The sequence below is a fragment of the Micropterus salmoides genome, unplaced genomic scaffold (genome assembly GCF_014851395.1).
Source record: "Micropterus salmoides isolate LMB-PRFRI ecotype aquatic unplaced genomic scaffold, ASM1485139v1 Ms_hic_scaffold_3, whole genome shotgun sequence".
Lineage (NCBI taxonomy): Eukaryota > Metazoa > Chordata > Actinopteri > Centrarchiformes > Centrarchidae > Micropterus > Micropterus salmoides.
The window spans coordinates 19,864,533-19,886,883 of NW_024042261.1; the positions used below are offsets into that span (position 1 = coordinate 19,864,533).

At 39.8% G+C, this 22,351-nt stretch overlaps 1 protein-coding gene across 1 annotated transcript in view; it reads right to left on the reverse strand.

Annotated features, from left to right (window-relative positions):
* pdgfd (platelet derived growth factor d) overlaps positions 1 to 22,351 on the reverse strand; it is a 69,977-nt gene that overhangs the window by 15,638 nt on the left and 31,988 nt on the right. Inside the window, exons 2-4 of the mRNA XM_038693648.1 lie at positions 14,704 to 14,893; positions 12,859 to 13,036; positions 992 to 1,051 (exon numbers count right to left, since the gene is read on the reverse strand). Of these exons, the coding sequence (XP_038549576.1) occupies positions 992 to 1,051; positions 12,859 to 13,036; positions 14,704 to 14,893 (428 nt within the window). The remainder of the gene's footprint in view (positions 1 to 991; positions 1,052 to 12,858; positions 13,037 to 14,703; positions 14,894 to 22,351) is intronic.

Below are 22,351 nucleotides of genomic sequence, written 5' to 3' on the forward strand. Positions count from 1 at the left end.
AAGTACTCTGGCTCATGTAAAAACAAAAATGTTAAATTCAGAAGTCAGAAGCTCCATTAGATTACTTTTCAAATAACTATATATTATCCTCTGATACAATGTATATTTACTTATATATTGTATACTTGTATATTTACTATAAATTGGTTGAAATGTTTTTTTTTTTTAATGCTCAAATTCAACATATTGAGAAGCTGAGAGCTAACGTAATATCATATTTATAGTTAATGTATTACACATTTGCTGGGTAGTGTGAACTGCCAACATGAACTTTATGTATAATTACCATAGATTGCTGGGAAAACCTACAAAGCAAGCTAGTGTCTTAGACATATTCAAACATGCACACGCAAAAACATACACCCACATACATAAAACCATTATCAATCCATGCAGAAAAACTGCCACGCAGCCCAGTGCACACTAATTATTATGGTCGCATATGTCACTGAACCCCACTGCTCGCACACACAAATTACACTGATGTAACATGAGTGTAAGGAAGTGTGTCATTTTACATCTCAAGCTTCATGCATATTAAATACAGTACATTCAAGTATGCATGCCTAAATGCAAATGGCCATATGTCATAGTTATTAGTGTAGCAATTGTTCCTGGAAGAGACTTATATGTGGGGCGATGGGGTTGGAGGGGAAGTACACTGTATATGTTATATTTATGTCATGTTATGGATGTTATGTTTGAAATATCACATTGTCTACCATATAATTAAGTTTTTTAAAACAACAGTATTAGTTTGAAATGAAGTTGTATAATCGTGATGATGGTATGACACTAGCTGTACATTTATTTTTATGTTGTATAAAACTATTAAATATACATGCATTGCTTCCATTCAGTGGTTAATTAGTAAGCTCTGTTTCTGCCAAAAATATTTCTTATTATAAGTGGGGTCAAGCATGCCTACTGAATTTTAATTTTAGGATTTTAACAATGTGTGTGTGTGTGTGTGTGTGTGTGTGTGACTCACCGACATGGGCAGAGTGACAGCCTCCCAGTTGGTATTGGATGCAGGCAGAGGAGAGTCATACTGCAGGAATGGACAGCAGAAATAATTAATAATAACATAATAAAACATAATAATAAAAATAATTAACAATTGCAACAGTAGACATAAGATGAGAAACCATACTAAAGAGAAGAAAAGGAAAGATGGTTATTGAATGAATGAAAAAAATATTGTGTTTCATAAGTTGGTTTAGTGCCTTAAGAAGGTCCAGTCAAGAAGCTTTTAGTGACCAAAGCAGCTTGATTATGATTGATGGAGGCCATCAAGTAAAATAAAACAATGGCCATTGGGAGCACCGATGGCCTGAGGGCAATGTTTAGATACTGGGGATTGTTAAAATTAGGGGGGAATATTTCTTCCGAACACCGGTTAAACTGGGAAGTGAACCTAAATCTACAGCATCAAAGTCAAACATTTTGCAAGCCCAACTATTTAACCTCCTCCATGTAACTTGTTGCACCATAGACATCTACTGCATAAACACCACAAAATCTTGGTCCTTCTGGATTGATATGTGTAGAAACTGTATTGAAAGAGAAAGTGTATCTGTTCTGTTAGACAGCCGACTGATCTTGTGTGTTAAGTGTGGATTGTGCTTAACATTCATGTACATTTTTCTACATTTGCTCACAGTTACTATAAGTGGTGGTTGAGGTTAGGCAACTACAGTAAAACCACATGTAAAGTGGAAAAGATTATGATCACTTTTCAAAAAGTTGCGCAGGAGAGACAGGGTGGAGCTTCACACATAATCTAAGGTTATCAAAGATATTCAGGTGTCTGCCTGTCTAACTGATGGGCTGTCAGTATGTCAGGAACATCCTCAAAGAATTTCCAATGAAGCCGGTCACAGCATGCCTGTGTGTGTGTGTGTGTGTGTGTGTGTGTGTGAAAGAAATCAGACTCGGGTCAAAGCACGTTTAGGTGATAAACACTCATCAGACTGACACATTTGGCACACATGCACACATTCTTTGTCTTTTTCTTTCTTTCGCACACACACACACACACACACACACACACACACTCTGTCTCTAGCATCACCCTCTTTACTACACATAAAATATCACTGGCTATCGAATCCCTCTTAGAGTCTTAAATACCATCTCCGGTCAATATGGAACAGTTAATCTGTCTCAACCACACTTCAAAGACACAGTGCCCTCACATTGTGTCAGGGTGCATGTGTGTGTGTGTGTGTGTGTGTAACTGTGTGTCTGTTAATGTAATAGAGTTGACATGAAAGTCTGTCGGTGTTTAAAGGTTTTTGTTTAACAGAGTCTTCCATGTGGCCTTTGGATAAATGCACGTATACACGTAAACGTACACCCAAACCAGCTGTGAATAAGGTCAGAAGGCTTCCCGTAAGAGTGTGTGTGTGACTGTGTGTGTGAGTAAATGCATGTTTACAGATTCCCAGTCTCATTTCCTTTTAAGGTAAAATGCTTCATGTCAAGCTCATCTGTGCCACATTAGAACATGTAGAGGGACTGAAACCCTTGAGCATACAGACTGTAGTCATCTGTCAGCTACAGCACCATATTTGTTGAAAATGTAACTCATTAGAAAATCTATTAAACAATAATTCAAGTTTACATTTTAAATTGATCAAAAAGTCGAGCATAGTGTTAGTTCGGGCAGGCAAAGAAATCAAGCCTAGCTCACAATCCCAGCACATCAGCTGATAGCAGCCATGTCAAAGTCAGCCCTCATCAGCTGATTTCCCTCTTTGCTTTCATTGGCAAAATCCATACAAGGTGCCTTTTTAAGCTGCCTCAGCCTGTCTACCCTTGCTGCTCTCTCTGCCTCGGGCTTTCCATGTATGCACGTGGATGGGCAGGGAGGTGCTCTCCCTGTCTTATGGCTTTTCCACGTAGGCACGTGGAATGGCAGGGGGGTCCCACATCTGTGCCATATACCCAAACACAATTTACTACAGAGCAAATAAAGTTCTTAAATATAAATAAAGTTGTCCTGATGATTCACTGACTTTGAATTTAGGACCTGCAATGGTAAATGGCATAAGACATTACACTTTATCACTTTCTTATGTATATATCCCTACACTTATGTGCTGATGCGTATACGTGATACTGTACCACTAGCTCTACGATTTGTGTGTGCTTGATGTGAAATCTGGTTTTCCTACACAGCCCTGGCTCTGTAAATGGATAACAAAGAAAGTGGTGTGGACCTTGCCGCACAACATTGTTCCAGCCAATCAACAACAGTTTCTGCACATGAGTGATGGGGGAGGGGAGTATAAACAGAGAAGAAAGTTATATGACCAGGCAAGGGCGAAGGCGTCAATGCTGGACAAATCTCTAGGGTTTCAAATTTGGGGGCCGGAGCTTTTGAGGGAGCGTTGTTTGGCAGTTGAATTCAAATATCAACAATCCATCTGCAGAATCACTTAAGCTGATGATACACAGAGCAACTTTTAGAGCAATCGTTCAGGGCAACGTTGCCGTCAATGCTAATGAGTAAAGATTAATACCGTAATCCCCCTTCCCCCACCACTCCGCCGCCCGCCTCGCACCGCTGTTATCGTTCAAAACATAGTCGGACTTGCCACTAGCAAGATTGCCCAGCAACGTTGCTCAAAAAGTTGCCCCGTGTATCATCAGCTTTATTCTCCCTTTAACTGACTTAACTTGTACAAAAAAGCAATAAAAGCATGAAAATGTAGCCTTTTTTACATTTTGGATGTTGTGATGTCTTATACTTAAGAAATGACAGAGATGTAAATAAAAGCCTCTGTAAATTTCATGAAGCAATGTAAAGAAATCACATGCAGTGGCTACATCTGCAGCTCTAGCTTAAATACAAAAAACAGTCTACAGGACATACAAGGATCTTTTTCAGCAGGTGTTTTATCAAGCTCATTTTGTAGGCGAATTGTTTTTGAATATACTTTCTTGTACAATTTATGAGGCAATATTTGTTATAGGAGCTAAAAGGTTTATTTCAGACATTAACACAATATTCACCAGTGTTAAGGGAACAAAGTCATATTTACAGTAGCAGTGTAGTGGAGGGGACACCAGGGAGCTGCCCTCAACCTCCATTTTGTTGGACACTTGAGCCGCTGAGAATTAAGTGTGTGGGGTGGTAGATGGTGAAGAAGGCAAAAAAGCGCTTTCCTGTCTACTTTACCTCTGCTTGACTAGTTTTCAGGCTTACAGCCACAGGACATTTAAGTTGGTAAGTAAATCACACTGGCCACATTTATGCCGTCTCATCTGTGTCGGACTCTTGGCTAATTTTCAAATAAAAGCCAGGAAAATGTTCCTTCTCATGTAAGTACAGTAGCTTTTCCTTTTGTTCTTGTAGTTACTACGATACTTTATCTACAGTATATGTATGTAATCGGTTTTGCCACTGTCTCTTGGTGATTGACAGTGAAGTAGAGACTGCACTTGGGTGAGGTCATTATATCAGTGTAAATATGTTTTTACTGTACTTCCAGCAGCAGCAACAGATGTTTGCTGGGTGGGTACTTAGGAGGACTTGGACACTGCTAAAAAGACAAAGAAATTTGTTCCACTGAGAAAATCTTAAATATCAACAATATCAAAAACTGAAAAAAACAGACAAGGAGATTAATGTTTTTGTCAGCATTTGATTGGTGCTGTTTATCATCAAACCTTATCTCACTCACACACACACACACACAATGTGTTGTTGGTTTCATTTTAGGTCATTAGTTCAGTCTGTATGGGAAGCACGCATGTCGGATGACTCAAAGGGATTCAGGGAACTAACTTGGATCATATTCCTTGATCAATCTTTTCCCACTGCACCTGGCTTAACAACAGGAACACCACCCAAAATACATTGCTGTTAGTTGTATGATCTCAGATAATAAAATCAATATTGGACACAAACAACACAAACACAGATCTATAAGGTTCTGAAGTCTAACAAAGATAAATTTAAAAATATAATTAGGCTGATTTGTGCGTTCAACAAGCCTTTCTTTGAGCCTTTAGAACCAAATGGCTCCGAAAATGTTTATCTTATGCAATCAAAAGCACTCATCACTTCATGTAAGCCTGCATTGCAGATGACAAATCACACCCACAAAATTTGAAAAGGATTAAAGAATAATGATTTTGGGGGAAAACTGTGGCAGGAATAACAAGTCTGTTTGACTGGAGTGTTGCCTGTAGATGGTGGGCTTTTGTTTCTGTAGCTGTAGCAGCTATATTATTATATCAGACATAAAGGTCAATTTATGTCCCAAACCTACCCAAACTTAACTTAACTTTAAAGAGAGGTCCTGATCCCACCCCCGCAAAAAAGGACAATGACACCCAATCTGAAATGTGTTCGGCCTGATTAAACCTCATTTTGAAGTGTGTCATATGAATAAAATCCAGAGAAGTCTGAATACACTTTTGTTTACACTTACACTTAGATATACTGTATGTGTCTCTGTTACCCAGATCACAAATCTGATTGCAATCCGTCTTGGTTTTCCCGGGCCAGACGCATAAGCCTCAGTCTGCCTAATCTGCATAAGGCTCACTCTAGTATAGCGAGTAATGGTAATTCTCCTGAAGCTGTTTGCTATCAGCTAAAAATCACCAGTAAAAGAGTAAATGAGAACTTTAGCAGTTAGGGCCCGTGTCCACCAAAGCGTTTTTTTCTGACGCCAGCGTCTTTTTTCAATTCATTCATTTAAATTTTTACAAACTGGTAAAAACGCCAGCAGCGTGACAAGGCGCTGAGATGTTTCCCCACCCACAAAATCTAATAGTTTAGCAGCTACTTGTAACAAATGTACTACAAGCGAGACAGATGTAAAGCTCGTCTTTGCAGCTCTTACTGACACCGCTTCATCACCCACACAGATCAATGCTCTTTCATCCACATATAATCAGTAGTTGGACTGATCAGGCATCAGATAAATGCTAAAACAGCTTGTTATGCCTTCTGTGTTAACTTCTGTATGTGTTGAAATTGTTAGAGATGCTTTTTTCCTGAAGTTAAATGAGACCGAGAGAAAGATGGCTGATTTCAGTGGAATTTCAGCTGCTGCTGTTTACTACCGTGGTTGCAATGGGATGAGTAAATATTACGTAGAATGTGTGTCTTGGAAAGACATGCAGTTTCTAATGCGTCTTGGTGAATTTATAAGTAGCCTATTTTTAAATCAAATAGCACGACACTCCTCAAATTAACTAGCAGCCATAAAAGGTTATAAAAAGAGCAGCAATATAATTTTTCTGCATATAATAGTTCACTATTTCTCCCCAAAGAATGGATTTTTTTTCTGGTGTCAGTGAAAAAAATGATCACAGCTGACAGTGAGTCCTCATGAATCCACTCGGATTTTAGACCCACAGACCCAAGGCATGCAGCAATAAAACCTATCCAGACTTGATAAGACGAACCCAGATGACGTGTGAAAAGCTCCGATCGGACAGGCAGAGATTCAGGTTGATTTTTGAAAAAGTAATGATAAGTGTAAAATACAGACAGAGATTTGAGCAGGGGTTCAGTAGTAAAACTGTGTTTCGTTTTGGTTCTTGTTCACTCTCTTTTCCCTATAGGCTTCCATGTGACTCCACCTCTACTTTTTCTCTATCTCACATCGACGCTGTTTTACTTTGCCTCTTGGTTTTCATTTTATCTAGTCAACCTCAGTCCAGTTCGTATCTCAGTACCTCACAAATGCCTCTCTCTGCTGCTCTCTCAAGCTGCCTCTCTCATTTCAGGTTGTTTTAGCCATTAGCTGACATGCTGATACCATCTCAGACATCTGTTCTCTCCTTCCAATGCTGCTTCTCCTCAGACTCTCTCTGCCTCTCTCTTCCTGCTTTACTTTCTCTGCCTCCTCTCCTTCTCCCTCTTATCTGTTCGACAGGTCTGGAGAGAACAAATTAGACCTGCTAAATTAAGCCACACGCACACAGCTCCAGTCGAGCTGAAGGGAAGCTGTGTGCGTGTGTGTGTGTGAAAGATGGAAAGACAACAGCACACAGGCTGTGTTCGAAACAAGCTAAACTGCTGTCTCAGAAGGTGTCTAAAGCTGATGATACATAGGGCAACTTTTTGAGCAATGTTGCTGGGCAATCTTGCTAGTGGCAAGTCCGACTATGTTTTGAACGGATGGCGGTGGTGCGGGGCGGGTGGCGGAGTGGGGGAAGGGGATTACGGTAGTAATCTTTACTCATTACCATTGACTGCAACGTTGCCCTGAACGATTGCTCTAAAAGTTGCTTCATGTATCATCAGCTCAACAGGACAGCGAGGCATCGAGTGCTGTTCGAAATGGCTTGAACGATTCTCTTCCTGTCTCCTGAGATGCCTTCAAGCTGCCCCAGTAACGGCCACTTCTGAAGGCAGCATCGATGGTGACTTGATGCTGACTGTTACCCATAAAGCAGCGCGGCTGCGGCCGCCGTAACTTACGAAAATTGGTCAAGATGGTGGACAAACAAGCTGAATTTGTACACAAATATATGTTTTTAAAAGTTTTTAGTAGTTTTCTCGCTTCAGTTTTTGAAAAGCTAGCGAGAACTAAACACTAAACTATCATATTAGCCCATGACTGTAACCAACCAAGTTTGTTCAGTATGATTTCTGAGGCATCTGTTAGCTTGTATCTGCTTCCCCTTGGACATATTATCCATAAACATGGCATTTATTTTCATATTTATGCTGATGACACACAAATATACTTGCCCGTCAGATCCACAGACCCTGGAATGCTGAGTTCACTTAACAACTGCCTTTGTGAAGTTAAAAAATGAATGTCAAATAATTTCCTCCAGCTGAACTCAGACATAACAGAAATCCTGGTCATCGGGTCCCAGCAGATGGCAAAACAAATACTGCCATCAGCTGGTTCCCTAGTAAATCACATTAAGCCTGTGGCAAAGAACCTTGGTGTTTGGTTTGATAGTAATTTAAATTTCGAGCAGCACACCACAAAGCTTGTTCAATCATGTTTTTATCAGCAAAAATTTTATCTATATTAACTTTTAAGGACACCGAGACAATTTTACATGCCTTCATCTCATCACGCCTGGATTATTGCAACAGCCTTTTCACCTGTTTAACCCAAAAATCTACTGATCGACTCCAGACTGTCCAGAACTCAGCTGCCAGGCTTTTAACCAGAACAAAGAAATATGACCACATTACTCCTATTTTAGCTTCATTACACTGGCTCCCAGTATGTTTTAGAATTGACTTTAAAATTCTATTGATCACTTTTAAAGCTCTTCATGGCCTCTCGCCTTGTTATATTTCTGAACTTTTAGTCCCATACGCACCAGCACGTACCTTGAGATCCTCGGGCAGAGGTCTGTTGTCTGTTCCAGAGTCTCGACTAAAAACTAAAGGGGACAGAGCGTTTGCTGTCAGGGCCCCGAGGCTCTGGAACAGCCTGCCCGAGGAAATCAGGTCGGCTGAGTCAGTGAACTCTTTTAAGTCCCTTCTTAAAACATACTTTTATAGGAGAGCCTTTCCCGATCTTATTTGACTTTATTTTATCCCTTTTATTTTATTGTATTTTACTAATTTTATATTTATCTGTATTTAGTCTTTTCAATGTTTTCATTCTTTTATCTTGTATTGTTTTTGTATTATTGTCTCTTGGGTATTATTGTCTTTACACTTGTTAAAGCACTTTGTAACTTGTTTTTGAAAAGTGCTCTACAAATAAAGATTATTATTATTATTATTATTAGCTGTTTGGCTTTTCAATAGCTAGTTAGCTGATGCTAAGGCTAGCATCTCTTCTGATAGCCACACGTTGCCGTAAGTGCTGCCCTAGAAGCTAAAACTAATGTGAACAGAGCGGCCTTCACTTGAAAGTGATGCATTCTGAGGCAGCTGCCTACGGTATCAAGGCAGCGAGGCAACCGCCTTCCGTTTTGAACATAGCCATTGTCAAACACAGGAGCTCTTTGAAAAAAACGGTAAAACGGATCAAATAAGATAAGCCCCAAGAGCTGGGTTCTGTTTTAAGTGTACAAAATTGTGAATATTTGACCAAAGGAGAAAAAACATAGGGTCAGAAGCGTAGGAAGACAGAGAAAAGCAGTGACAGTCAGAGAGAGAGAGAGAGAGAGAGAGAGAGAGAGAGAGAGAGAGAGAGAGATATGGAAGTTATATTTTGAGGAACTACAGTATTTTTGGTTGAGGTCATTAAGGGCTCAAACAGAGTTTATACTGTGAGATTCCTTGAACTTAAACTGTGTACTGTGTCTGCATGTTGCCGTAGAAACCTCGGACACATGGATTTGATGTGGTGTGGGGCTTGAGTTCATCTGCATTTTTGTGATTCTTGATTTTATTTTTTATTTAAAGATATCATCATATTATGCTCATTTTCAGATTCAAAATCCTATTTAGTGGTTGTACCAGAACAGGTTTACATGGTTTATAATTTATAAATATATATATTTTTTGTCATACTGCACATTGCTGCAGTTCCTCTTTTCACCCTGTCTGTTGAACGCTTCATTTTAGCTATGGAGTGATACATCTTGTCTCTAAATGATTTTTGTTGGGAGTTGCACATGTGCAATTCCTAGTTAAGGACTGCTAGCCAATCAGAAGCAGAGAAGGGCGGGTCAACCGGTCAGCCAGTAAACCGCTTCAGTTCAGCTGTATATCCCGTATGCAACATAGACTGGAGTTTCAGAGTGGTGAGTTATTAATCTGTAACAAAAGTATCTTAAATCCATAAAGTTATAACTGAGCTCTGTCTCTACATCACAGTAACAACTTATCCATTGACTGTCTGGAGTAGCTAGTGTTTGGAAGGGAGAGGAGAGGTGTGTGCTGCAGCTCAGTGTTTTTCCTCCGGTGTTTTTGAGGACCTGACGGACTAGCCGCTTGGCGAGCGTTATGACGCGCATTTTGCTGTGATGTCACAGGGATGAAAGGGAAACAGATGGTCTACAAACAAGCTGTTTTCAGGCAGTTCAGAGCAGAGTTTTCTGTGAGATGGGAACTCCCTTTGGGGTGGACTTTGGGCTTTTCACTTTGCAGACCTTTTACATGCACAAAAAAGTTACAGAAATCAATAAAGGAGAGGGAAAAGCCAAAAGCATTTCATGAAAATCCTGGTGTCCTGGATATTTTTTAAAAAATCTAAAGAAGCTATTCTGATTTTTAGCTGTTATTTGATGTTCTATGTGACTTCTAATGCTTATACATATGCAACACATTCTCACTCCCAACTCGTCATATTGATGCTTGGTCAAGACACCTTGGCGTTGTTTTCAACGCCCTGGGTACCCCTTTAGCTTTGTTTTTTGAATCTTAGTGCCCTGCAGTCAAGTTAGCAATGGTTAGCAACAATAAATATGCAACTTCCGGTTAGACTTATAAATAAAATGTTAAGAGATGGTATTATGCTCATTTTCAGGTTCAAAATGTTAATTAGAGGTACCAGAACAGGTTTGCATGGTTTAATTTTCAAAAAACACCATATTTTTTTTTGCAACGTCTCATGTTAAAGTTATGAAATGTTTCAATTTAGTTAGGTTTAGGCACCAAAAGTACTTGGTTAGGGTTAGAAAAAGATTATGGTTTGGGTTAAAAAAACAACGTACGCCTGACTCTCTTTAAATACTACCTTTATCGTACAAAAGTGACGCTACAGGGTTTCCCGCACTGTGTTTCGGATGTCCCAGTGTGTTCCAAACTGACGCCGACGGGTCTTGACCATGCATTCACCCCCGGGTTGGGGGTGAGAATGGGTTGACATATGAAATTCTAAATCTACTTTCCTGTACATTTTAAAATGACCTCCAACTCAACAAACTGCAGCACCAAAATGCTGCTTAGACATTCAAGTAGTATCAATAATAATAATCCAATAATATAATACAGTGTAATATATAGCACTTTGACAGTGGTCATTCTGTATTATGAGTACTTTTGCTGATAATACATCAGTATCTAAAAGACTATTATCTAAATATGTTTTACATTGTGGTATTGCAACTTCTACATACAGGATGAGAAACACTAAAAAGACACACCATTGTACTGGCTGATTTTACTTCATTACAATGAACAGTAGTTTATTTTGAATTACACCATCCTGCAGCTTTTATTATTATTTTGAAAGTCCGTTGCTCACTGACTCTAAATACACATACTACAGTCAAACCATGGGTCACAGTTGGGGTGGGATGTTGATCAGCCTGCAAATCACCCACCCAAACGTCACCCATGACATCATTCTAGAGCAGCTGTTCCCCAGCCAGACAGAGCCGCGGTGTACGAAAAAGCTCCACAAAAAGCCATTATAAACATGTGGCTCTTCTCTCTACCTTGCTATCATGTGCTCAAAAATTCCCTTTCTTACACCGGAAATCCACCAGACCTCGAGCTCTCTTCTGAGTTATATGCATGCTACTTGTGTCTGTGCCGACATAGTGGAGAGAGAAAGGTAGGGAGTTGTGTGGCAGATGCGTTACAGCGCCAGAAACCGAAATGAAAAGGACCCTAACACTTAATATTAATTTATATATTAATAATTTGGGAGAAATATGACCCGTGAGAGGACAAACAAAACAGGAGTCTCCCGTGAAAACTGGGAGGGTTAGTATGAGCTAACCGAAGCTAACCTCTGTTGCTCTGTTTACTTCTGCACGACAGCATGCTGCGTGTGGCGTCGTGTTATTCTTCTGTGCATGTGGGTCACTTTCAGGCCGTGGAGAGTACACACTGGATCTAATATGGGCCACATTTAAACAATAATGTGAACAAACAAAAAAGTCGGACCTCTGAAAAAATTTGGAATTGAGCATTAAGGCCGCAGTCTGAACGTAGCCAAAGTGGCCAAAATCCGAACAGGAAAAGATCAGATTCCATGTGACTTGGCCGGTTCACACTGTTATAAAAAGATCAGATCTGAGTCACATTTGGGCAAAAAAAATTGGATTTGGGTCACTTTGGCCTGCAGTCTGAACGTAGCCATAGACAGGGTAGGGAAGGTAGAAAATGTTTATATTAATATAAACACATTATTGACAGGTCTGGGTCTTTTCATGGAATTTGTTGACAACAAGGGTGCAGCCAGGGTAAATGTTTTCACAGGAGCTGTTATATATAATGACTATGAAAGTGTAAATCTATGTAAATACAGTATCTCTTTCTCTCTCCCTATATCTGTCTTGCCCTTTAGCACTTTTTCTCTCAGATAGAAGCGATGCCTCCACTTCAACTATGTCTGTGATGCAGTCTCTTCCCCTCTCTGTCCTCTGCACTCATAAAAGAGGAAGCAAAGGAACATCTTTAAATGCCTCTCTGTCTCTCCACTGCTCTTTCTCTTCCCCTTTCCCCTCTGATGATAGGGTGGGAGAACATCTTCAAATCAGGGTCCCTCTTTCTTCTTTCCTCTTCCTGACAAATCTAATCTCCCTATCTGTTCCTTTGACAGCCTTTAAGAGAACCCTTTCTCATCCTCCCTCCTGCCCTCCTTCCCCTATCCCTCCATCTCTCCTCTACTGTCGAGTGGACATGTGAGAAAAGAACAGTTGCTAATACATTGTGGCATTTTACCGACAGTTACTAGATCCTCCCTCTCTCCCTTCCTCTCCTATCAATTTATCTATCCCATTATCCCATTGCTCTCTTTTATTGCCAATTGGAGGTAAAAAAGTGAAAGAAGCATTTTACCTATAATATTGCTCTGTGTCAACTGATGTTACAAAAAAAATTATGAAAACTTTAAGCTGTGTCCTAAATAACAGCTCATGATTCATCACCAGCCGTGTGTGTGTGTGTGTGTGTGTGTGTGTGTGTGTGTGTTATAGTGTGCGTGTTTGTCTGAGTGAGAGTGTACATCTCACCAGCAGTGAGTAGTAGACCTTGAATCCCGGCTTTGCAACAAAGTAATCATCAGACTTGAAGGTCACTCTGAGAGTGTTGGTTTTGGAGTTGAGGCTAGATGGTGCCTTCTGCCCACACCAGCGACCCCAAATTATAGTGCTGGTCTCTGATTGGTCCTCCACTTCAACAAAGTCATACCTGGAGCGGGAGACAGAGCCAAATAGAGAGATGGAGAGTTGCATTAATGCATGGGAGGGAAGTGGGAAAGATGAAGGATAAAAACTGCCCATTTTAAGAAAAGAGAAAAGGTGAGACTTTGAAACTTAAATATATCATTGGATCAATGTGTTTAGTGTCTGTCCTCATATGGAAAAAGCGGTGATAAACTTAGGTCTTTTTTTCTGTTTTTGTGTTCCTTTTATTTTTTGCTAATTACAACATTCACTAAGTTCTGATATTTACCATACAGTTTTCCTGTGCAATGAATGGTTATTAGCTTCATTTTAGGTGTGTTTTCTTTGACTAAATTAAGGCTGGAATGTGAAATTTTAGGAAAAATGCTAATTCACTTTCTTGCCAAGAGCTAAAGGAGAAGATCAATATCACTATCATGTCTGTATGCTAACTATGAAGGTGGAGCCTGTAGTTCAGCATAAAGACTAGAAACAGAGGGGAACAGCTAGCCTTCACTACAGTTTGGTTTTGTATGGATTAAAAAATCAAGATATAATGTGTTAGTTGGTGAGCTTTAAAGACAGCTGTTTCTGACTGTTTCCAGCTTTTATCCTAAACTAAGCTAACTGGCTTCTGGCTCAACCTTAGTGCTATCGATCTTCTCATCTAACTCTCGGCAAGAAAGCCAATAATCCATAATTGCAAAAATGTCAAACTGTACCTCATGGTGGTTTAGAATATCTGACTAAAGTGTTGCCTTATTTACAACCTCTTTGATCGTCTTACTGCTTGTACGCTTACTGCTTATTGATCGTCTTACTGCTTTTTACCCCGTCAGACTTTTCCATATATCAGTGACTACTTTGGTGAATATGTTATTACCATAACCAATAAAAAATTATGGCCACGAGACCCAACTTGTAATAAAAAAGATTTCCTTTAACAGCAATGTATTGGCCTATATTTAGGTCCTTTTGACACAATTAAGTGACGCAGTTTAGCTTAATCTTAGTCTAAAGATACTTCAGCTCTAGTGATCAAACATATGATGATGATTAACTTCAATAACATTCCAGCAAACATTGCCCCAAAAAGCTACCTTCTCCCTCTTCCTACCCCCCCCCCCCACCCCCACCCCCACCCCCCCCACTCCCCCTTTGCTGCTACCCATTGTCTTTTAGCAAAGTGCTTACAAAGACAGCTGAGTTGCATATGCGGATTAAAAACTCTATTTTCTCCCCTCAGCCCACAAGGACATATGTCTAATACTTCTTGCCAAGAAAGTAAACCTTAACAATCCATCTCCTTCATAGTGATCCCTGCACTTTTTTACATTCTTTTCTCTCACATCTTTTCAATCACAGTTTATTGTTGGTGTGCTAATGTGCATACATTAACAAATCATTTTACACATATTTTACTGTTACTGTCCTTTCACCTTGAGAATTCCACTCAATAAACTTTTCCTTTCCTTTTTTTGTCACTCCAAACAGTCCTCTCCATCATCTCTTCTCTCATATTCTTTAATCGGTTACTTTCATCTGACTTTTCCCCTTTACACTCACCTGTAATTCATCAACGCTATATTCCTTTTCTCATTCAGGTATTCTTTCCTTTTGTCTGCTGTTCTAAAGGCATTTTATGCCTGTTGACTTCTCCATCTCTTTTTTTTCTAACTTTCTGTGTTTTACCTGCACACTCCATTCTCAGCCTCCTCCAAGCCAAAGTGTCCATCAAACTCCAGGTGAATGCGACTCCCTGGTGGTGACAGCAGTTTCCATGACAACAGCAGATTCCGGGGGTAAGAGTTGGGGTAGCGTGGGCTGTGGATGACTCCACCTGATGGCGTTACTGTGGCGTTTTCCTCTTTGCGGAACAAGTCTGTGGTGAGGCGATTGTGTCTGTTAGTGGTTACAACTAATCAGTTAGTTAGTTCAGTTGTAGATAAATATAATCAAAGCAGGTTGTTCATAGACACACATACAAAATTTAATACAAAACGCTTAAGCTTTTCATTTTACTCCTGACGAAAAGTGTATTTCCCAAAGCGCTGAACTATTCCTTTAACACTGTCCTGCCTAGTGTGGTTTGTAGCGATTGAGTTTGTACTACGAAAAGAAAACACCTGAAGTGCAGGCTCACCTCTGTCATGAGTCTATGAAGGTGAGAGTCCAATTTTGGTTCTGGACATCGTGAACGTAATGTGTTTTTGAGAACGTTTATGGATATGTTTGCGTATATCTGACCTTAGTCTGACCTTTTCACACCCAATAGATTTTGATATTTCTTGTGGAAAAGTGGAAAACTTTGCCTGACAGTGGTTTTAGAAAAGGTCAAGGGGTCAACAAAAAAATTCAGATTCATTCTCTGACAGTCATGAAATTTGAGAGGAACACTGGTCAAGGACTGATGTGTTGGTCAAAGGGAAATTAGAGATTCGCCAAAACTGGTCTGAGCTAAAAACTGTACTGTACTTGTTGACACAGGAAATAAAAGTGTGTATGGTACTGAATGTGCTGAAGCACGTAAAACATGTTGGTTTCTGAGTAGGCTTAGAGGTGTGCGCAGTGTCTTTCTTTACAGGGAAAGTCATTACATTGCTGTGCCAAATCTGCAAATATGCTGCTTCCAGACTGTCTCTCTGCTCTGTCTACTTCACTAGCTCACCACAAAAACATGCAAGCACACACAAACCCATGTGACATATATGACAACATCTAGTGTACCTACCTACCTAATACATTTCAAAAAGAAAATGAATAATCTGGTAACTATTATCTGTTATGGGCTCTTGTATTAGCTTTATTACTTTATTGACTAATTAAATAAACTATGATGGCACTTTCTAAAGTCATGTATAAAGTATAATAATTGCCCATTAGTATTGATGAATGTCATAATCCCACCCACTGAATGTCTAATCCTGATTAATCGTAAAGAAATTTTGATACTGCACAACAAAACTCATTAAGTGTCCTCATCATTTTATTGCTGACTTCCTGAAAATTAAAAGAAAATCCTTAAACACTGTCTCTAAGGTCAGGCTGGGTGCGGAAGTAGGCTGACAGGGCTGTATTTTCTGAGGGTGTGTGTTTTTGTGTGAGAGAAAAAGAGCTGAATGCATAATGGAGGCACTACAGCCTGCACCCTTGAGAGATGATGATGAAGCTTTGGCCTTCTTCTCCAACTCTTCCCTGCAATCCTTTAATTCCTCCTCCTGTCCTACCCCATCGCTCCCTCTCTTCTTGCTCTTATTGTGAGTGTGTGCGTGTTGGTGCAGAGTTTGTTTGTAATGCAATTCTTCCACTCTGCTGATCAGAAGCCTGACTGTGTAGGTCCAATCAGTCATGAAAGTGCTTATGTGTCAGGAACTTTCACCCACTAAGGTCACTGGGGAACAGAGCTCTCTGCGTGTGTATGGTCATGGGAGAATTTGTGTTCATGTGTATATGACCATAATCAATTCAATGTATATGGAGCATTTCATTTTCACACATGCACAGCACCACTTTTTGAAAGCATTTATGTTTGTGTTCATCTGTCTCATGGAACAGTTGCACTTTTATTCTAAGATAGATAGGTAGCTCTTGTTCACTCAATACTGGCTTCCACACACATGGATCTAAGGTGATGTCCAGATTTTTTTTTACACTCGGACTCTATTTTTAACATACACAACAAATGAAAAATAAGCAACAACCACTGTTGTTAACAACTGTTCAAGATCCTGAGTCTCACTATGGATGTATTTCACTTTGGTAAGTGAAAGCTCTTCGCCTAGCACAAACCTTTGTTGAGATACACAAAGTGCCCCATCAAAGTCTATAGTCAGTGTTCATAGGCAGTGTTGTCACAGATTGCCGCTGATTGGTCTTGGGTGTCAGTGTGGAGACAGTGTGGACATTCGGGTAAGTATCATGAGCCTAGCTTTTCTCACCAATGCAAAGATCCTTGCTGTCAGGTAAACAGAAGTGGTCAGTGCAACACAAGTATATCAAAAGAGACATGATTGTCTTCAAACTTCAGTGCACACAAGCCAGTGCGAGATGATTTGTATGATATAGAGAGAGAGAGAGAGAGAGAGAGAGAGAGAGAGAGAGTGAGAGTGTTCGTTCACACTCAATGTTTCAGCACTCTTCTGCTGAAGATTAAATGACAAAGAATTCTTTACAGCTTCAAGAACTGCTGCTGTGTAGCCGATCCTGACCTCTGACATACCTTAAAGGGGGCAGGCAGAAAGAGAATATATCACTTTCTTTAACCAGTTCTAGAATATTCATGGAGTTCAGTATTTCCTGTTTCTGCTCTTGTAGTGTTAACGTACAGGAAAATTGTTACTGCAGCAAAGCAACAACAGACAGAGAGTTCCATCTTGCAGTGAACTAATTCTTCTGAAAGCCAACACTGGCGTAGAAGCCAAACTCCAGATGTCTCTATTTAATTTGGTTTGATCTCTTTATGTTGATTTTATTGTTTAGTCCTGGACGCTGAAAACTCAGCTATCCAGCTGGGAAAGAGACACACCCATCTCTTGCATTTCTTTGTCCAGGGGAAGTTTGCTGGGAATGTAGGTTAAATCCTCCCAAATTTCTTGGTTGCTGATTGGCTAAACATGCAGTAGTTGTAGGCTTATCATTTTCTCCACATTTTCATCCATTGTGCACAACAATAACAGTCTACTGCCACTCATGTTGTGTGTGTATGTGTGAGCATGTTTGTGCATGTGTGTACTGTAAGTGTATAAATGAAAGTGCATATACTATCACATGATTTAACAGCCCAATCCCAATGTCCCCCCAAGCCCTAAGCCCTGAACCCTCACAGACTTTACTGACGTCACTTGGAAAGTGACTGAGTACAAGAGCCTGCAAGGGCTCAAAATGCTGTAAACAGGAACAGGACAGCACTTTGCCACATTATCACGTTACCTTGATGACGCTGAAACACGTTGGACACTTTTTATTTTATGTTTTTGCTTGATTTTTAAGTATTGCAGGTTCTTGTCCTAGAGAGTTGAGGAGAGGTAAATGTCAGTCTACATTTGTCAATAATCAATGCACTATTGTTAGTCAAAACAACATCACTAAGCAAAAACTAAAATAAATAGTTATAAACTAAGTGTGTAATAAGGTGTTTGCATTCCTCTGACCTCACGTGTTCTAGTTACCATCTTAAATCTATGTTAAGATAAAATTCCAACAATTTTAACATTGGCGTTGGTGTCCATGCTTGTTTGTTTACTGTTCTTCTTCTTCTGTTAAAAGACAGTTCGGTCGTGAAATTTCTCTCACTTTCCGGGTGTCTCCTGGTAACCCCCGTGTTTCATGTCATACCGCTATGGATGAAAGTCTGCAGAAATGCGGACTTACGAAAAGGGTTAAAAAAGGCTTCAAAATGTCCGCGAGAGAGCCCTCGTGCACTTGACAATTTGACAGTGGGACAGCCCTAAGCCCTCACGGACTTCACAGGAACTCGCCTCAAAGTCTATGAGTCTGTGAGTGTGGACATTGGGATTGGGCCAACGTGTCCACCCATGCTCGGAGGTGTGTGTGTGTGTGTGTTTCTGTGTATGTGTAAGAGAGCAGAGTATGAGTGTGTAAGAAAGGAGAATGAAAGCATTCAGAAGAATAAAAACACTAAAATGAGAAAATATGTACTGTACATCTGCTCATGCAGCACCCGGCTCTTTTGAATGAAGTTTCTCAGTCACACCATTGACCTTACTATATAAATCATGCAGTGATGTCAATGACACCATTGCACATTCATGTAAATGATAAGAAAAGAGGTTTAGAGATTGGTTAGAGACCCAGGCCAGAGAATTTGAACTGGCAGCTACATGTCGTCACACTGCTTTGTATAAGAGTCTAAAGATTTGATTTCAGGTTAAAATTCTGAAATGGAATCAGGGCTAGGCTTTTTGTTTAGCTCTATAATATACCACACTGGACTTTAAATTGGACTATGCTAACTTTTAGATTTAATAGTGTTTGAGGGTTTTTACATCTTTATTGGATGAATACCGCAGGTCTAATAGACTGTCTTTACACAGCCCCCAATTTCTATGACAATACAGCACTAACATTGTCCTTTACATACAGGCAAGTCAACCACAGGTATGGCTAAACAGTCATGTCAGTCACCTCAAACCACCAGAGCATGTGTTTTACACCTAAAGATATGGTATCTTCCCTAGTGATGCCAAGCCTGTACTTTGTTCATTTATATTCGGCTACAAATGCTACACTTGCTTATTTGACATGGATGTAGACACCCTCAACTGAGCAAAGGCAGTACTCCAACCTATTGTCCAATTTGTGTCACTGTCCAAGCTATCACTGCAGGATAGGTACGGGATGAATGAAATATATTATTAAAAAGAGCCTGTTGTTACTGATCTTAACCATGCATGTAAAGGCATGTTCTTCCAGTAAATCTCCATAAACAGCACCAAATAAAGTTTCAGTTTAATTTGTGTCTCTCACTTGCCCACTCTCTTGTTCAGTCAATCTTCTTGTCAGTTACACTCCAAATGCTGTTAACATGAAATGAAATTGCCATTGTTTACGCAAATCTGCTCTGTAGACAGTAACTCTCACTGCTGCTCTGATGCAGGATGTCCCAGCATCTGGTCTGTGGTTCTTATAATGGGAAATAACAAAAGAACAAAAACAAAACACTTTTAGTTTCCACTGCATCAAGCTGAAGCTTTTTTCTTTTTTGTTTGTTTGTTTTACTTTAGGCATTTTTCAAGGCTATTTGGTCTTTCATTTGGTCTTTGGTCTTTGGTATTTCATTAAAATAATAGTTAAAATACATAATAGCATTTCTTTACATTCCAAAAGCTATATGGGCTACATACATGTGTCTTTAAATAGAAAACCTTGTTGAAGATGGAAACATCGGAAATCATGGGGATGCCAGGTGTTAAAGGACTGAATAAACATCTATACAGGGCTGCCAACTTTTCAATTTAGTTTGGAGTGAGATTCGGTATTGAAGGTCGGTTCATTTTAGGACTTCTGTGTCATATCCCACCACAGGGGTCGGGGTCATCACTCTTTAATCCTCAGGAATTTTGTTTTAAAGGAGATCTATTATGCTTTTCCACATTTCTACAATGTTATAATGTTGGATGTTCATGTTAAACATGGTTAAAGCATTCATAAGAAATCACTGTGAGCAAAAACCTCAGGTTTCCTCCTGTTCTGAACGTTCTGTTTTGAACTGCTCTTTCTACCAACGGTTCCGTTCTACCTAATACCGAGCCAGACAGAGCCAGTGTTCCATATATGGTCATGTGCTACCACACTAATGACAGGCAAGGCTCAGTCTGCCTGTTCCGGCCAGCAACTTCAGCCTAGTAACATGCTTCAGGTCTTGGCCAATCAGAAGACAGTGGGCTTTGAGGGGGGGGCTTAAAGAGACAGGAGCATCTACAGCTTGTTCAGACAGAGGCTGAAATGAAAGCCTACATGAAGAATCAATATAAGAAAAAAATATATTTTGAACTTTGAATCATGCAGGGTCGCGACCCTGTACACAGGATAAGCGGTTGACGATGGATGGATGGATGGAATCATGCAAAGCTGCCATACAGGAGTCACAGAACTACAATATATATATAGGACTGGAAAAGCAGTATAATATGTCTCCTTTTAAAAGTTCAACAGCCACATTTATGTGTAGATAAAAAGCCAAGTCAATAATCATGGTTAGATTAGTGGGATCAAGATACTGGCCAACCTCCAGACATGATAGCCTTAATTTTGACCAAACCTAACCATGTATTGGGAGTCTTCCCCCACAGAATGTATGTGTCAAACCAGAGACTGTATTTTTTTTTATTCTAGAGGATGTATGGAATATTAAAGTTCATAATAAGCAAAAGCTTAGGTTTTCCTTTAGCAATGGATGAGCCAATTAATTAGGCGGGGGGGGGGGGGGGGGAACAAAAAACAAAGAACAAAAACAAAACACTTTTAGTTTCCACTGCATCAAGCTGAAGCTTTTTTTCTTTTTGTTTGTTTGTTTTACTTTAGGCATTTTTCAAGGCTATTTGGTCTTTCATTTGGTCTTTTGGTCTTTGGTATTTCATTAAAATAATAGTTAAAATACATAATAGCATTTCTTTACATTCCAAAAGCTATATGGGCTACATACATGTGTCTTTAAATAGAAAACCTTGTTGAAGATGGAAACATCGGAAATCATGGGGATGCCAGGTGTTAAAGGACTGAATAAACATCTATACAGGGCTGCCAACTTTTCAATTTAGTTTGGAGTGAGATTCGGTATTGAAGGTCGGTTCATTTTAGGACTTCTGTGTCATATCCCACCACAGGGGTCGGGGTCATCACTCTTTAATCCTCAGGAATTTTGTTTTAAAGGAGATCTATTATGCTTTTCCACATTTCTACAATGTTATAATGTTGGATGTTCATGTTAAACATGGTTAAAGCATTCATAAGAAATCACTGTGAGCAAAAACCTCAGGTTTCCTCCTGTTCTGAACGTTCTGTTTTGAACTGCTCTTTCTACCAACGGTTCCGTTCTACCTAATACCGAGCCAGACAGAGCCAGTGTTCCATATATGGTCATGTGCTACCACACTAATGACAGGCAAGGCTCAGTCTGCCTGTTCCGGCCAGCAACTTCAGCCTAGTAACATGCTTCAGGTCTTGGCCAATCAGAAGACAGTGGGCTTTGAGGGGGGGGCTTAAAGAGACAGGAGCATCTACAGCTTGTTCAGACAGAGGCTGAAATGAAAGCCTACATGAAGAATCAATATAAGAAAAAAATATATATTTTGAACTTTGAATCATGCAGGGTCGCGACCCTGTACACAGGATAAGCGGTTGACGATGGATGGATGGATGGAATCATGCAAAGCTGCCATACAGGAGTCACAGAACTACAATATATATATATAGGACTGGAAAAGCAGTATAATATGTCTCCTTTTAAAAGTTCAACAGCCACATTTATGTGTAGATAAAAAGCCAAGTCAATAATCATGGTTAGATTAGTGGGATCAAGATACTGGCCAACCTCCAGACATGATAGCCTTAATTTTGACCAAACCTAACCATGTATTGGGAGTCTTCCCCCACAGAATGTATGTGTCAAACCAGAGACTGTATTTTTTTTTATTCTAGAGGATGTATGGAATATTAAAGTTCATAATAAGCAAAAGCTTAGGTTTTCCTTTAGCAATGGATGAGCCAATTAATTAGGCGGGGGGGGGGGGGGGGGGGGTCCTCCCCAGCAAATTTTTAGCATTAAACACTTCACCAGTTATTGCCTTTACTGCATCAATCTATGCAGGAAATGTTTTGG